The 16,796-nt window shown below is 38.1% G+C and overlaps 1 protein-coding gene across 9 annotated transcripts in view; it reads right to left on the bottom strand.

Annotated features, from left to right (window-relative positions):
- The window catches only part of anks1b (ankyrin repeat and sterile alpha motif domain containing 1B), a 181,603-nt gene that overhangs the window by 108,840 nt on the left and 55,967 nt on the right, over nt 1-16,796 (bottom strand). For all 9 annotated transcript variants that reach the window (XM_067489803.1, XM_067489798.1, XM_067489796.1 and 6 more), the window contains exons 4-8: nt 14,079-14,231; nt 11,622-11,765; nt 5,554-5,629; nt 3,753-3,854; nt 815-937 (exon numbers count right to left, since the gene is read on the bottom strand). In XM_067489803.1, coding sequence (XP_067345904.1) covers nt 815-937; nt 3,753-3,854; nt 5,554-5,629; nt 11,622-11,765; nt 14,079-14,231 — 598 coding nt within the window. The remainder of the gene's footprint in view (nt 1-814; nt 938-3,752; nt 3,855-5,553; nt 5,630-11,621; nt 11,766-14,078; nt 14,232-16,796) is intronic.

Here is a 16,796-nt window from a genome sequence, read left to right as displayed (position 1 = left end):
CAGTTTCAGTCCGGTTTTATTTATATTAAGTATAATTTATATGTATAATTTCTATTATATTAAGTATAATTTAGATTCCACTGTCCCTTTGCCTGATTTAAAAGTACAAATCAACCCTGATGAAATCTGAAATGGAACCAATTAGTTGAAAATCCCTTTTCTGGCTTCCCTAGACACCACTGATGCATTCAAAGTTGCAGTCAGACACATTTTGAGGAGCAAACTGTACTAATCACTTTCTCTCGTCTCCCTCTCTCTGAGGTAATCAGGGTAATTATGGTATCTGCTGACAGTCAGAGAACAGATAAGCAGGAGCTCAGTTTGCTGCATTGTCATACTAATGACACAGGGGGCAGCACTGGACAGGGAAAAATCCAAGGGTGTTAAAAGGAGGCAGTATCAATTTTCTCCACTGCAGGAGCTGCTCTCCATTGCTGGATTTGTATTGCATTGTTTGCTCATAAAGCAAAAAAGTAAGATACTTCCAATCATGTTAAGAGGTAAGTTTGTAATGAACAGATACCATTTTTTCCAATGTGATGCTGAATTGTGCTACAGTATATTTGTATAAATATATGTTTTTTTAAAGATGTTTAAATATAGTTTATAGCATATTCTGAACCCAACTGCAGTAGGGACATTTACATATTTTACATCCCAGATGCTGGTTTTATTTGTCAATAGGAAATCTTATTTTCTAGTATTTCTTAAGTTTTGATTAAAACTTTTCTGGTTAGAAAACAGAAAAGCTTTGTAAATCACGATCAGTAAAAAGCGATTTATTTCCACTGTGATTGTATATGTATTTACTCACTCTTGTGTCTGAGAGAGGGGGAGGCAGAGGGAGAGGGGACACAGGTTCGAGGTGCAGGGACAGGACACTTGCGAACAGGCTCTTCCACAACATTCCTCCTCTCCATCTCGTCCATCTTATAATCTACAGAGACATGGAGACAAGGGGTAGGAAGGTGGGAATGGAACATGATAAATGACAATAAAGCCAAGGGAGAAAGTAGAAATACATTGGGAGATATATGAAGAAAAAGACCAGAAGAGTTTAATGAAGAATTAGATGGAGGAGGTAGGGTTGCCAAGTTGGGAGCAGGAAGACCATTTCAAAGGCATTTTACTAAATCAATATAATAGTATGGCCATCAGCATGGTAAACAGCTTGTGCTGCATTCAATTTGCACTTTTCCTTGCACCGCAAATTCAATTTACAGCTTCTGCTACTAAAGCACACTACTGTTCCTAAAAGAATAAGATAAGAATTATGCAAGCCAAGTAAAAGAGGGAAGGAGGAAGAGGAGGGGGAGAGAAAACAGGTTCAGGTTTGGCAGCAAAAAGTTGAATACTGAATAATAAACCTCAAATGAGCCATTAGAAGCTGAAAACACACAAACATACTTAACACAGTGAAATCACATGGCAACTTCCCTGCAGAGAACTAACAGAGAACTGTTAAAGAATTGCTTCAACTTAACTACTGACCAGCACTGTAGTAAATACTTATTTGCTGCTGCATAGTGTTAAAGTGAGCTGTTAATAAATTTGATCTATAGCATCAAGTGTGAGCTGCTTACAAAATAGGAGTCTTTTCATACCAAGGTGCCTATGGCAACTAGAATGCTACTCACTTGGTACAATCGAGTAAATGACAGGTCTTTTGCTCTTTGTGTGTCCCTCCTTCTCCATCTCCCCCCAACAGGAAATAGCACACAGCTGATCTTTTCACCAAGTTACAGCTGTGTCCCCCACCCTCCCCTTCTTACTCTCACACACTCCAGTCTCCTATTTATGCTGAAGTCCAAATCTCTGGTAACAGACAATTTACTGAAATGAGATTTTTATGGCTGCTTTTCATTGCCAAATGACAAGGATTTGACACTAAAGCTACAAGGGGTCTATTCATGCCTATAAACATGTTTGCATCGTTCACTGCATATTTATGAAATCCCAGAATGTCAGAAACATCAGAACGCGTTCCATTTGTACTACATGGGATTTAAGCAGCAGAATTCAATGAATGCTGGACTAAGTTCAAGTGAAGATGGCAAGGGCTGCACCTAGCTAACCTATTCAACCTCACTAATGTACCAGTGGTCTCCAGACATAGGACAAATTTAGAGGGCAGCCAATTCTTTGAACTACCATATGTTGAGCACCAAACATAAAATGGGAATCTGGAATTGTCATACTAAATTGCTCTGCCCTTTGCATCACTGTATTGTCATAGGTTCATATCATAGTTATTTTCCAACTGTGGCCCATGCGTAACATTCTTGTGTTTCCTTTTTTATTTTTGCCTTCTTGTTAAGACTGATTTTCTGTCTTGGCTCTCAAGCATTATACTCATCCCTCTATCCCTGCATTTCTGTTTGCCTTTATCTCACTCTCTTTAAATCATCTGTGACTACGAGCCTAACATACACCCACAGATTACACAAGGACAGATAGTAAAGGCCTCCAAGCCACAGATTACAGCGTTCAATACCAGGACTCATAATCACCTCGGGACAACACTGTCTTTAGAAGGTGCAATCTGGAGAATCCTTGGGTCCCAATGGACTACGAGGCAAACTCACACTAACAATTGCTGGTCACACACAAAACACAGTGCAGTAAACATGAGAGCACAAACAGGTCTCTTAATGGCAGGCTGAAAAACGAGACAGGGAAGACTAAAGGAAGACTTTATATTTATAGGACAGAGGTCAAGTACAGATAAAAACATTAGTCATAAAAACATTATGGATCAATCACTGATCTGTTTTAGAAAGTGTTTAAAATTACTTTTTGTGTGAGCCTCAGTGTGCTATTAGCCATTAGCCAAAGTGCAGGCTACATAATAAAACATCAGTAAACAATTGAAAAGTGTGTATATTTGGATGCGTTGTAGGCTAGGCAACTTTAGTAAAGTAGAAAATTTAAGAAGAAACAGGTAAAATAAAAAAACAAGGTTTATCCCTGAATACAACTGACTGAAAGGCACAAATCAGGGACAAGAGTCTGTTCAGCAATGTGACCAATGACACCATGGTCACTCAACAGAGCTACAAAAGTCCTTTGCAGAAGGTGGAAAACCTGCAAAAGCAAAGCAACACTGCATAAGTTGAGGTACTCAGCCCTCTGGAAAACCTGCTCCAGTCACTTGCAGTATCATAAAGACCTGAAGTATATACAGTACACAGTACTGTATATACAGTAATAGAACCAGGAAAATGCTGGAGTGGCTTCAGTATATGTCCTTAAATCCTACAAAATCTCCAGAGAGCGCTGAAGAAGGTATTTCATGGATCCTTTCAATCCAGTGTGTCAGGGCTTGCAAGGATCTGCCAGGGTGAATGGGGAAAAATAGCCAGACCCAGGTGTGCAAATTGTAAAGGCCTGCTTAAAGCTGCTATTTTACCAATGAAGGTTTCAATGATACATTTTAGTTTCTGAATATTAGTATTATTATAAGTATGTTCAATTTGAACATTTACATTAACAAAAAAAATATTTCACTGTTTTTATAGGTTATTGAGTGTGCAGTAGATAAATGATCAAAATACATTTATAATAAAATGCACAACAAAAAGTGCAAAAATGAAGGCATCTACATCTACACCGAAGGGCTATTAGAGTGATAGGACTTGGTTTTACAATTAAGGTTAAAAAAAGGTTTAGGTTAGGGTTTGGTTAAAGGTAAGACAAAGGGCAAGGAACTAATTTCTGAGTCTTCGTACAGGGGCAAAAGATGCATGTCTTACCTTGGATAAGAGCAGTGATCTGCTGGGATTTCGGTGCAGGATGTTCTCTCAAGATCTCCAGAGCTGTTCTTTCTTGACTATCTCTCAGATTGATGTCAATCCCTGAAACACACAGATGATGCAGTATTAGAACTGTTGGACACCAGCAGGACAGGACCGCCATCACCTATAATTGAATCCAAAAGGTTAACCCTAAAACTTACTCAAATCCAAATTCACACCACAAACTGAACTGCACACATAATACTATCCTCTCACAGTATACAGTGTCAATTCCTGACAAGACAAACCAGAAGAAACTCAACATTGTGCTGAAAAACAAGTAATCTGGAAGTCAATTTTCATAAGATTCTAGGGTTATTTTCCCCTAAATTTGCTCATTCATCTGACAGTTGCCCTATTTAAATCTTTCTGTGCTCATAGTAAATTTAACATACAAAAAAATTGTATCACATTCCAGTCATTCTGTTGGGGAAAAAAAAGAAATGAATAAAAGAAAAATAAAAGTAACAAAAGTACATTTGAACCTGATTTTCTACATATTTTATATCTGTATATTTCAATACTCCTGTTTCCTAACTATGCTTTATATTTCCAACCTCTGCAGCAGTTTCTCTGCACAAGATTGACAAAGAAAAGCCAGCTGTCCATCCTATAGCCTTACAACAAAGGCCCTACCTCCCACACAACACCAAGTTTAAGTTTTTATTGGTTAAAGTTCAGTGAATAAGGCCAGCACAGACCCACGTTAATCCAGGATGTAAATAAAACCAAGGCCAAAAGAACAGGGCCACACAGAGGAAGTCCTGCAGGAAACAGGACGTGCTTAAGGAAAGTGGGTGGGAGGATACCAGAGGTATCAAGAGATAGCAATGTCCAGACTTTATCCACTTTTAGCAAAGGACTGTATATAGTATAACTGAGAACGTTCCTGTCCATCTATAAAATGTTAATTTACTGAAAATGTATTTTCTTATTAATGGATTATTCTTAGGTCAAAGTAAAAAAAAATAGATAATGCACCTGTGATTTCCGGTGGAGGCTAAATGCTTTAACAACCTTATAAAATAACCTATAAATACTGCTCTCAGCTTTGACATTTTTTTTTTAATGCAACATGCCCATACAAGGTCAGAAATTGCCTTAATAAAAAGGGGATATTGTACAAGAGCATCTATAGGCGACTGAAAAGAAGCCAGAACACATACTAATACCAATAGGAAGGCACAGTCACACACTTACACACTACTTGCTGTTTTTGCCACTTTGCATTGAAAAAATGATTTGTTTATATTTATTTGTTTGGTTTATACACTTTTATTGTGCATTACCCAATAAAATGAAACAATATGTACAAAATATGAAATTTTTGGTAAAAGTGATTTATTCAAATAGCAAATAGCTGACACAACATCAGGAGTTGACTTTGTTCACTACATATCGCCGTGATCTCTGACTTGAGTCTTTGATTGAGCAACAGAGATCATCAAAACCAGACACCAGATATTACATCCTGTCACACTGATTTAAAAATGGCCAATGGGGGAAATGGCCAAATAATAAATAATAACAAAACTGGAAGTCCTTGACTAACAGTGAGACAGAATTTTGATAGAGGCCTGGAGTTCACCTGAGGACAAATTCAACCTACAACTTGGGAAAAAGACAAAAAAAATAATAATAATCATGGAGCATCTAGACAAAGCTTAAACTAGGTAGGGAAAACCAGAGAAACACACATGCAAAAAAAAATAATAATAATCAGAGTTCAGGTGTTGCTGGGATACATTTATAGACCTACCTGAGTCAAGCAGAAGGCGAACTACATCCATCTTTCCAAAGAGAGCTGCCTCATGGAGGGCACTGCCATTCTCAGTCTGAGAGAGAGAGAGATACAGAGAGAGACAGAATGAGAGAGAGACAGAGAGAGAGAGACAGAGAGAGAGAGAGACAGAGAGAGACAGAGAGAGAGACAGAGAGAGAGAGAGAGTGTGTGTAAATATTCCATCACCTTAACAATTGAAAGCAGAGACAAAAATAGACATCATAAAGAAAGGTGGGCGGGAGCAGGAAAAGCATTACAAAAAAGACACGGGATTAAAAGGTGGGAGAAGAATATTTGGATTTGATACAATCTCTTTTTAATCGTGGCAGTCAAACTGATTTCAATCCATGGCAGCAGCAGCAGGACCCTATGTGGAAATGTCCTATTTTCCTTCACCATACACCAGTCCTGATAAGCCTCGAGTGCTACCAATGGCGATATTTCAGTTATGATGCAATACATGGAAACTAGTGAGGATAGGGCACTGTGCTTCATCTTGGATCAGCAGTGATTAAAGACATTTACTGTGACAAGACTTCCTTTAACACACAACCATTCAAGAACCATAAACCAAAACCATAACCACAAAAGCAGCATCTTAATCATCTTTGTGTGAGAGGAATTAGAACAACAATAGTTCCATTTACACCTACTATGTGGAAATGCTTCGAAACCATCCTGACGATCCAATGTTTTGTTTAAGGAGAGCTTCATGGACATTTTTTATGTGTGGAAACTATGTTCACCTTGAACACCTTTCTTGAGTAGTCATTATGAAATCATGAACGTTTTTCACCAGTAGGCGCACTATTGAGAATTGTTTATTAGAGGGGGACTCCCTATATCCTTGCTAAAGTACATGTACACAAGGATACACATTTATTTGGGTGACATGATACATAATCCAGCTACTGGCAACATACTAAAACAGCCCCTGAAAAAGCTAGGAAGAAAACTGCAAGTATATCAGCATGTATACAAATAAAGCAGACTTCAAAACTTTTTTTCTTCTCTTCAGGAAATAATTTTCCTCCCTCACTCAAGACTACAGTCTGGGGGATTCTGTAGCTCAGTTGGTATAGGCAGTCGTTCACGGACCACAGGGTCAGTGGTTCGATCCCCGGCCCTGGCTATATGTCAAAGTGTCTCTGGGCAAGACACTGACAGCCCATTCTCCACAGCCCACCAGTTGAATAAAAAAAATTATAACCATAATAAATTTACTGTAGTGTTGTAGAATAGACTGTACTCTGGACACTCCTATCATTCAACAACCCCCTAAAACCCTTAAACTCTTTTGCCCCTTTTTGCACAATGCATAGTAGCAGTCTTCTCTCAGATATTGACCATTGGTTTTGTATTTTTTACAAACCAATGCAGTCCACTATATAAAGTAAAATAGTTCTCACTAGACATTAGAACAAAAAAAAGGGACAGTGTTTTTTGCTTTCAAGGCCAGAAGTCATGACTAGTGAAAACTACTTTACATACAAAATTATTGTAGTCGTATACACTCTGTTAGTGACTGAACACATGCTGAACTGTCCTATACACCTTGTGAAAAGCAAAGACATGGATCAAGGACACTTAAGAATTTCCAGACACTAATCAGTCCTTGCAGGCCTGATAAAAAACAGTCACACATGCAGCAAGATACATAATTTGCTAAATCGGTTGCATCCTTCACGGTTGGATTGCTGACAACACAGATAAAACCTGGACTGAACGAAACTCCTAGCCTTAATGAAGACAAATTATTTCGCTGACAGCCAAGTCTGCCGATAGGCATCCGGGAAATTTAACTCAGTGAGACACTTTAACAGACAAAATCCATTGCGGGGAATACTAAACTTACTGTACATGTTCTATTTCGACTACAACAAAAGTGTCATCACCACAGAGACATGTCATAATGGAAAAAACGAGGTATACCAAAGCTGCAATGCTCTTGAAAGGTCAGAGGTCAATGGTTCAGTTATCTCAAGGAATATTTTCAAACGTAATTCCCATTTTTTTAAAAAGAAAGAGAGAGATATTAGTAATCCAATGTGCAGCATCACTCACAGTGTATCTTACAGTAGATGTGTCAAGTGGAGACAGTCTTTTACCCACATGCAAGCTAAGAGGTGGGAGCAGAGGAAATGATCCACCCACTTTTCCTCTCATTTACACATGGCACTTGCCCTCCTAACATTCACTCCCCTCGGTCACCTCTGTATCACTTCCGTCCTGTCTCCCGTGTCAATTATGCCGTGATGTCACCAGGAAATGAAGGAGCCAATCACTTCACTCTCTAAGAGTTTCCAGGAATTGAAAGGAAGATGACTTCATGTTTTAAGGCTGTTGGCAAAAATGTAGTAGTCTCTTGCTGATGCTTTGGATCGTGAGATGAATGTACAGTAAATGCTCAAGTACATTTGGAAAAGGCTGCCTAATCTGTCGATGTGTGTATGTGTTTATACTAAACTTTTAACCTCTGCTAGCTACCTTCACAACAAGCGGTATGTTCCCCCATAGGGATTTCCCCTCATTATTATGGGAACAGTCAGAGGAGAAGAGAGGACAGAAAGAAGGAAGAAGAATGACTGTGCGGTTTCTATAAATTATTCATTCACACTCCAAGAGACCAATATGGCTAGAATCCAATTAATGACCTGTACTACTCTTTACCCTCTAACACACACACAGACATACACACACCCCTTTACACTCATGGCACTTAACAAGGTGGCCATCTGTGAGTTGCCAGTTAAGAGTGGCCACATCATCCACTGTTAACTGTATAGCTCTGACACTGCAGCCTTAGAGAGAATGCCACAGAGAATGCACCTCAAATGCTCTATATAACTTAATTTGACCTCCTCTAAGATTTTGAATTCCCATGTCCAACTGCTCAGTGTTTTAGTACTTAGTGTATAACATGCTGTTCTCTAACAAGTTAATTAACTGCAAAAATCACAAAGTGATTCATAAATCTGATTTAATGACAATGTATGTATTTAAACATTCCACTTCATCATGCTGTTCACATTTTGACATTATGAGAGCAAGATGACCTCTAATAATTGCGTTAAAGTTATTGGGACATTGACATTTTTGTTATACCCACCACTGTTGGCTTTTATTTCAAGAAATTACCAATGAATGCTTCTACTTAAATGCTCTACTTTCATGATATAACATCACTGTAGCAATAACTTTTTACAATGTCCATAAATTTCACCCGAAAGTCTAATATCCCTAACTTTTTGTTAGTAGTGAATGTTTACACGCACATGATGGAGGCCAGTTTTGAGTTTTGTCCTTATAGCGCTTAGTGATGTAGCTAATACGCTGCCAAATATGGCTTGTTCTTCTAATCACAATATAACCTATCCTCTTAATTGCCACCATCAGACTGACTTTAAGCATCTAGACCACCGCAAAAAAAAAATCATATTTGAACTTGTAAAGCATTACTGGAATTGGAGATATATTCCAGAGAATAATCAGAAACTTGCATAATATTACATGCCACTTAATTACTTAGTGCAAGTATAATCCAGCTAGAGTAGTACATTTTGTAATTTACTGTGTCACGCACAAAGTAGTAAGCCCAGTCACATACATCAAATTACTGTTGAAGTGTTGAAACCTCTATAAGACAAGAAACCAAAGTACCAAAGTAAGATCAGATTGACTCAAATTAACTCCATAGATAGTAATTCTTCTCACAAAGTTTATGTCAAATCCTCTTACTATGCCATTTGTAAAGAGAGAAAGATGTAAGGTATATTCCAGAGAAAATTTTTGATATCAAAGGCTTGCAATGTTCATCATCACTAGGTAGAAAGACACAATGAAAGAGAAAGATAAAAAGAGATTCAGAGATTCGCAGCAGTGTTACAGTAGAGACAACAAGGCAAATCAAAGCTCTGTAGCATTCATCTTCACTAGACACATGGAGCCTGAGGCCAAATCCCTGCAGAGAAACACAGCCCTCTCCTTCAGATCAGAGCATGTATATACACACACATGCAGACACACACACACACACCCTGTTAAAAGGACAGAAGGCAGGGAAGATAGGCAGAATGCCGTTGAGTCATGCATCTTTTTACTGCAAGAGCACCAGATTGACTTCTATATCAAAGAGGTCAAGCTGTTTCTGTCTTTCCAGAGATGAAACCCACAAGTGCACATAAACAGCACACACAAACACACTTAACCACCAAATGCCAGCTGCAGCTACTATATGTATTTTTATGGCAGATTTGAGCATACGGTTGTGACAAAACATTCCCCTGTTTTTTTTGCAGCCCCTCTTCAGCCTTTAACGGTACAACATGAAGCCAGGCTTCATATACTGTACTTAACACCGAGGAAAAGGATGACAGTAGTATCTTTTATGCCATTTGTTATTATAGCAAGTGAACACTGAGATGAACAATCAGATTATGTTTTGGAAACAACAAATATGAATGTATGTGTCAGATTAGTCAGTTTACAAATACTTTGCATGGATTGTTTTTTTGTTTAGCAAAACCTAATACTGATTGTTCACTTTCTCTGTGGCTCCTAGTTATCAGAACGGTCTTGATTCTTGATTTAGATTCATCAGGTTCCTAAGGCTTTGAGTTTGACTGAGCCCCCAAACCCTTGAGGCTCATCTTTCTTCATCATCACTGAACAGCATTGTGTTGTACAGAAGTTCAGTATGAAACAAAACCCTTTGGGCATCCATGTGTATCAATTTATCTCGGGTTTGGTATAAAATACATTAAAACTCTTTTTAAGTACAATGGAATAAGGCAATGGTGGCAGAGATGAGTAAATTTTATAATTAATATTGTAGAATAGTTTCATCAAAAGATCAGGTGTATCAGTAAATAAAATGTAATAGTGAGTGAGCAGCAAAGTAATTCTACTGATATAGTCAGAGAGGAGTCACATCGGCTTATGAGAGTCTGAAAGTTAGCTCATGCTTACTTGACTTCTTTCTTGTTGGTTCAAGGTTTTGAACCACCCTAGAGGATATAAGTATATGAGGTTATGTAATCATTTGTTTTCCAGGCTGAAAATGCTTAGTTCAGCTGCCAGGAGTCTACCTCACCTGCATGAGTATCTTCATCTTCTTATGGGAGTTGTTAGTAGAGCAAGTGAATGCATTGTTTTATCAGTGAATCTCTCTCGAAATAATAAAAGCAGTGTGGAAGAAGGCAGCAAAGCCTGGCTGCAATTTCACAAGGCTTCACAAAAACAAATGTTCCAGAAAGGGTCAGGACAGTCTGGATTATCCAGACAACTCTGAATACACAATCAGACAAAGTGAATAAACAAAAGGAGTAATCCAAACAGCATGACAGGAACTGAGCTGTAACACTGTATATCCTAAGCTAACACTGTACATACTAAGATGCTTCTTTTGTATTTTTATGACTAACAATGTATGTATTAAGATAAAGTGGAAAACTCATGATTCTTAAGAACAAACTCTCCCACTTCTCTGTCAATCAATTATTAATCTATCTCCACCACCACAACATGGTAGGCATGCAAAGCATATACATGATCTTCAATACAAACACGAAACAGTGGGGGATTATAGGAGGAAAAAAACCTGTTCTCTAAAAAAAAAACAAGACAAGACAGCAGCCTCTAAAATATTCACATACAGCAAAGACAGGAAAGGAGGAAGCATATACAGTACAGAGTCAGACATTTTAAGAAATTTACTAAAGCAAAGGATAAATAGATATGTTTGCAGTCATTTTCTTAAGACTCTGTGGTATGTATGTAATAAAAAAAACGTCTACTCATGATAATCTACAGATCTTAAAGCAGTGATAAAAGACCTTTTCTCTATGTGCATGCAAAAAATTAGCGTGGGTAACAGTGACATTCTTCTTGTACATAGACAATACTAAGGATCTAGTTTTGTCAACAGGAAGGTCGTTTGTCCTAATTACAAAAAGCAACTTTGTTCCTTAACAAGCTAAAATAACGTGTCAGACATGCGGAAGTATGCTGAAGAGTAGGAAAAAAGTTAATGATTTTTTCCTTACCAAACAGTTGACATCCATGCCAGCCTCAAGCAGGGTCTGGACTGTGCTGTGGTGTCCATTACGTGCAGCGAGGTGAATCGGAGTGTGTCTGTGAATGTGGCTGGTCATGAGGTTGGGGTGAGCACTCACCAGCATGCGCACCACCTGCGCACAATAACACAACCACATGTCAATGACAAAAAAGCAAACTTTGAGGACACTGAGCCACTGGTCACCTCTCATACCTACTGAAGATAGGTCATCGTGAACCATAATGTTGCTGCTTTACAGAAACAAGAAATCACTTACAGAAAACAGAAATGCAGTGGCACCGTTTTGATTTCCATATGATTATAAAGGACAAACAGGGCATTTAAAATCATATAAGCTAAAATACATATTTAGCTGTTTGATAAATGTGTTCTATAAACTGCAATAGATTATTTGCATCTTGGCAATTGTACCTACAGTATAAAGGACAGTCCTGTAACTCTCTGGATTTCTTGCAGAGCAGTTTATTTGAGAACCAGAAGAACGTGCCTGTTCTGCACGATTTTGGAAAAAAACAGAAAACTTAAATGTCCATCAGAAAATAATTACCACTCTACAATGACTGGGTGATTTTGTAAGTTAGTGCTGCAAATGCACGTGTTGCACATGTTTCTCTTTCCTTCTGTTACTTCTTCTCCACTTATGTCTCCTCCTCCCTTCATTTATTCTGATAAATATAAAACACTTCTGTTTAAAAAAGTCCTAAATTTTATAAAGCAGCCCTCAAATAATGCTCTCTGGATACAGTTTATAAGCTATAAAAGTGAAACAAAAGAGGGACAAAACGGTAAAATGCAATGTAAAACTATAGCTAAGTATGTATGTTATGACTTCTCTTTTGACATGTCAGTTTTTTCAAATATGACCATCTGTCCTCCTAATTAACGATTTGCTAGCATTGGCTGCTAGCATTAAAATTGGATTTAATTCCTGCATACAATAAGTGTGGGGTAGGAGGAAGGTGGCGAATAGTTGCACTGTGTTTAAGGAGGAACAATAGTGCTGAAGTAAAGGTGTAATGTTCAAAAAGCAAGTGCTTCTGGATTCTGTAGAGATAGTGAAAGCATAGATTTCTCTTGTAGATTGGTCATTGAAGTTATCTTTTTTGTCACGCAGAAACATTGCATGTCATGCCATGTGATGCCAAAATGATATATCTTGCACCCCTAATGCTTATATGTTCACCTGCATTTTTTTAGACTAGAGTTAGAGTAAAAAAAAAAAAAGAAAGAAAGAAATGCCACTGACACAGTCATGAGGCGACTCACAGACTTTATTTTTTAAATAAAAATGACTTAAGTTCGGTAGGAGGTTGCTTTGAGCTGCAGTAGTGGATGTGCCTTTTTGCTTGATCATGGATGATATTTTTAATAACACCGCTCAACAGCCAGTTACCTCAAAAGCTTCCTCCTTTTAACTTTACAGTACTGTGTGATGTCTTTGTGCATATACTAAACTTCTGCCTTGTGTTTGTTACATTTCCATTCAGTAGTAGCTTCCACCCTAGAGATTTCCCTTCATTACGCAGAGGGAGAAATGCCATGCTGCCAGTATAAATTATTTATTACTCAGACAAAGCTGTATGGCTTGACTACAATTACATCACTCTAGCAGTTAACATGTGTGACTGCATTTATAAAGTTAAAAAGTGTTGCATATACATCTCAGTTTGAGTGTGTGCAAATGTGTCTAAGCTTTGCCACATTTGACAGGTTGGTAAAGTCACAGTTCCAAAAATGCCTTACAACCTGCCTGTTTACGACAACAGGTATATGAGGAAGTTTTTCTTTCATCTTATTTCCCCATATTTTTGACTTCTGGTTTGGAACAGCAGATTTCTGTGCACTGCAGTCCTTGTAACTGCTAACACCAACTGTTGTCCTGGGGAAAGTGCAGATGGAGTCACCAGCTGCTTCCTTTCACCTGCCAGCAAGGCGCTTCACCAGTATACATGACGCATGCAGAGGTTCACATACACACTCAGATCCCAACCTTCCAACCACTTTAAGTAATTGTTGTATAAATATAAACCTCCACCATCTACTCAACTTCCAACAAGGACTATTAATTTTGATGGAGACAAGTGATGACAACTGGGAACCAATGTTTGTTCCCCATTGTGCCATCACAATGACTTTATCTGTTTTATTGATGTTAAGAGTTACTGGGTAAGATACCTGGCTATGCTGCCCTTGTACAGACCAGACTGAATGCTGGTATAGTCACTTCATGAACTGAATTTATTCCTAAATGTGCATCACAAACAAGTTTGTCCCCCTCTGAGAGCACCAAATGACCAAGATCAAGGGGTAAATTGTTACATGGACCGGCTGAGGGGTAGCAGTCAGGGGCTAGTGATAATGACGATATTGATAGGGATTTGAAGGTGATCCACTTTTATTACCATTTCATGACAATGTCACTAACCTGCAACCGTCCATACAAAGCTGCCAGATCCAGAGGTGTCTCCTGGTGGTTGTTTCTCATGGTTGGGTCAGTCAGCTCCTGAAGCAGTACTGAAACCACCTCAGAGTGTCCATATTGGGCGGCGCAGTGAAGAGCCGTTTCCCTCTCATGGTTCTGTGGATAAAAAAAAGGAAAGAAGGATTAACAGTGAAGGGTGAAGAAAGGAACAAAAAGGTAAGAGTGGATCTAGGAGTTAGAAATGATCAACAGCCGGTTAGTAGACATGAAGTGAAGAAAGGAAAGTGAGCAAAACATCGTAAAGAAGAAGGATGAAGGGATTCAGTGAGACAGCAAAGATTATCAAAAAGAAAATGTAGAGGTTGCCAGAAATGAAAGATTGAGAACAGAGAGGAAAATGCACCACAGAACACAAAAAGGTGAAGGAAGAGAAAAGGGAAAGGGAGTGTGGTTTATTTATTTTTGCAAAAGAAAAAAGAAAAAGCAAAATGAAAAGCTCCCTACTGTGCCAGCATTGCTGATAAATATATTAGGCATAGATCTTGGTCAGGATATGACATTATATATTCTTGATGTACAAATTCCAAAAGCATGTCAGGTTTGTGAGAGCTGGCAGGGGAAATCTATAGCCGGCTGTCTGTGTAATAAAAGCACTAGCTGATAACAGAAATTTTTTTTTCTTCAAACCCTCTGAGCCTTTGTGGTCCAAAACACTCACCAATTAAACATGTCAGTTTCCATTCAACGGGCCAAATAACATATTCAGGAGCAGTTGCAGAATTCTTATTTTAATCAACTCACTGCAATTTAACTAACAACGTTAAACTAAATCAGTATCAGCTTAATCCTTACGACATTTCATTTATTAAAAAGCTTTAGAAAAGTTACGGTCTAAAATATCTAATAAACTCTTGTCATCATGTTAACAACCACATTTATCAGAGTCAAGTCACCCAGGCCTTCTACAGGTTAACTTACACTTTATAATATCACGGCCACACTTGGCCTTTAATGTCTCTGAAAGAAGCATGTGTTTTAAAGGTCACTTTAACGTGGGAAGCTGTCATGTTCATAGGCAGTGGGGCTATTTCCAGTCTCTCCAGAGGCCGTTGTCAAACTAAGAACACTGTCGGTGGGCCCTGGGGTTCTGCAGAGCTGGGTGAAAAGAGCCTTGTAATGACTAAAAAAGTGGGCAGAGGGACACAGTGGTATCAATTGCCATAACAGGGAAAAAGACAGAAAGATGATGATTGAGTCAGGATTTATATCTCTATGTCCCTATCGCTATGGATCAGATAACTAGATATTGTAAAACATTACTACTGCCTAGAATGCTGGTAAAATCAGACAACACCTCCAATTCACCAAGGCACATGGACTCTACAAGACCTCTGAAGGTTTCCCAGTGGTATTTGACATAGGCCCCAGATCTTTCTCAAAATATTTTCAGTTTTCTGTCATAATTCCCCTCAGTTTTTATATATATATATATATATATATATATATATACACACACACACACACACACACACACACACACACCACTATGAAAAAAGTTTTTAGGATAACAATGTTTTCCATATTTCCAATCACACACTGTCCAAATGAATTCAGGCTTCTGCATTTTGGGGCAAACATTCTGTCATTTGCATTGTTAATTATATATAAACACACACACAAGGTCATTATATTATCGACTAATCCTGATCTATAGTGTTCACTGCAACTGCAGTACTGTGTTTTACTGAAGAAAACAAAGGCACTGTCCTATGCACTAAAGGAATCTGTAATGTGGTTATTATGCTTCATGCTTCTTGTAAATAAAAACAAATTCAGTCCAATTCAGACAAGGAATATCCCTTTCAAGGAATAAAACATAATTTATTCCTGGGAACGTGGACAGTTAGAATCTTAGAGACAAAAAGAAAGGGATTTTATCAAATTCAGTGCTTCTCAAACATGTGTGATAAAATTGCAAAACGTCATGACTTTGTGCTGCTGTGCAAATCCCATCCGATGCCTTTATGTGCTCTTTGTTTCCAGATCCACAACTCTCTCTTGCTGCTACCTTCTACTCTCCTTTGACCATAAAAATCACTGAAAGAGAAGTAAGGGACCTGAATGGGATGTGAATAACCTGGGGAAAATGTCCATACAATACATGAAGACACACACGACCAAGCTGCAAAACACAACATGCCCATGCATCTCAGCCAGTCACATCTATATTTCCACCCCTGTTGTGCACACCCCTCCATTCATGGTATTGTGGAATTTTCCAGAGCAGGTTTGATTGCAAGTCCACTGCACTGTATGCACAATAATCACACACACTATAATTCACATTAATCACAGTTTACTGGTTTAATTGCTGGTTGCATTATATTTAATTAATAAACTTCATTTCCTCTCGTCTGGTGTAAATATTCTGCTATTACCATTTTTCCCCAGATGGATAATTTAGCATCCTCTCATCTGGATATTGACTTTAAACCATTTATTTATAACTATTTAATTATTAGTAAAAATTAGGGCCTACTATTACAAACTCCATTTATGTAACTTAACATACCTGACCTACAGTTCTACAGTCATTTTATTAATTTTCAGTGTGCTGTAAAAGCATAAGAATATAAAAAGGGATGTAATTTTGTGGTCCTGAAATACAATTAGCCCAAAATTATTCAGTGGCAATTGGACTTAAAACTACAAATAAGTCCA

The sequence above is a fragment of the Channa argus genome, chromosome 21, assembly GCF_033026475.1.
Source record: "Channa argus isolate prfri chromosome 21, Channa argus male v1.0, whole genome shotgun sequence".
Classification (NCBI taxonomy): Eukaryota; Metazoa; Chordata; class Actinopteri; order Anabantiformes; family Channidae; genus Channa; species Channa argus.
This window is presented reverse-complemented; position numbering and strand designations above follow the sequence as displayed.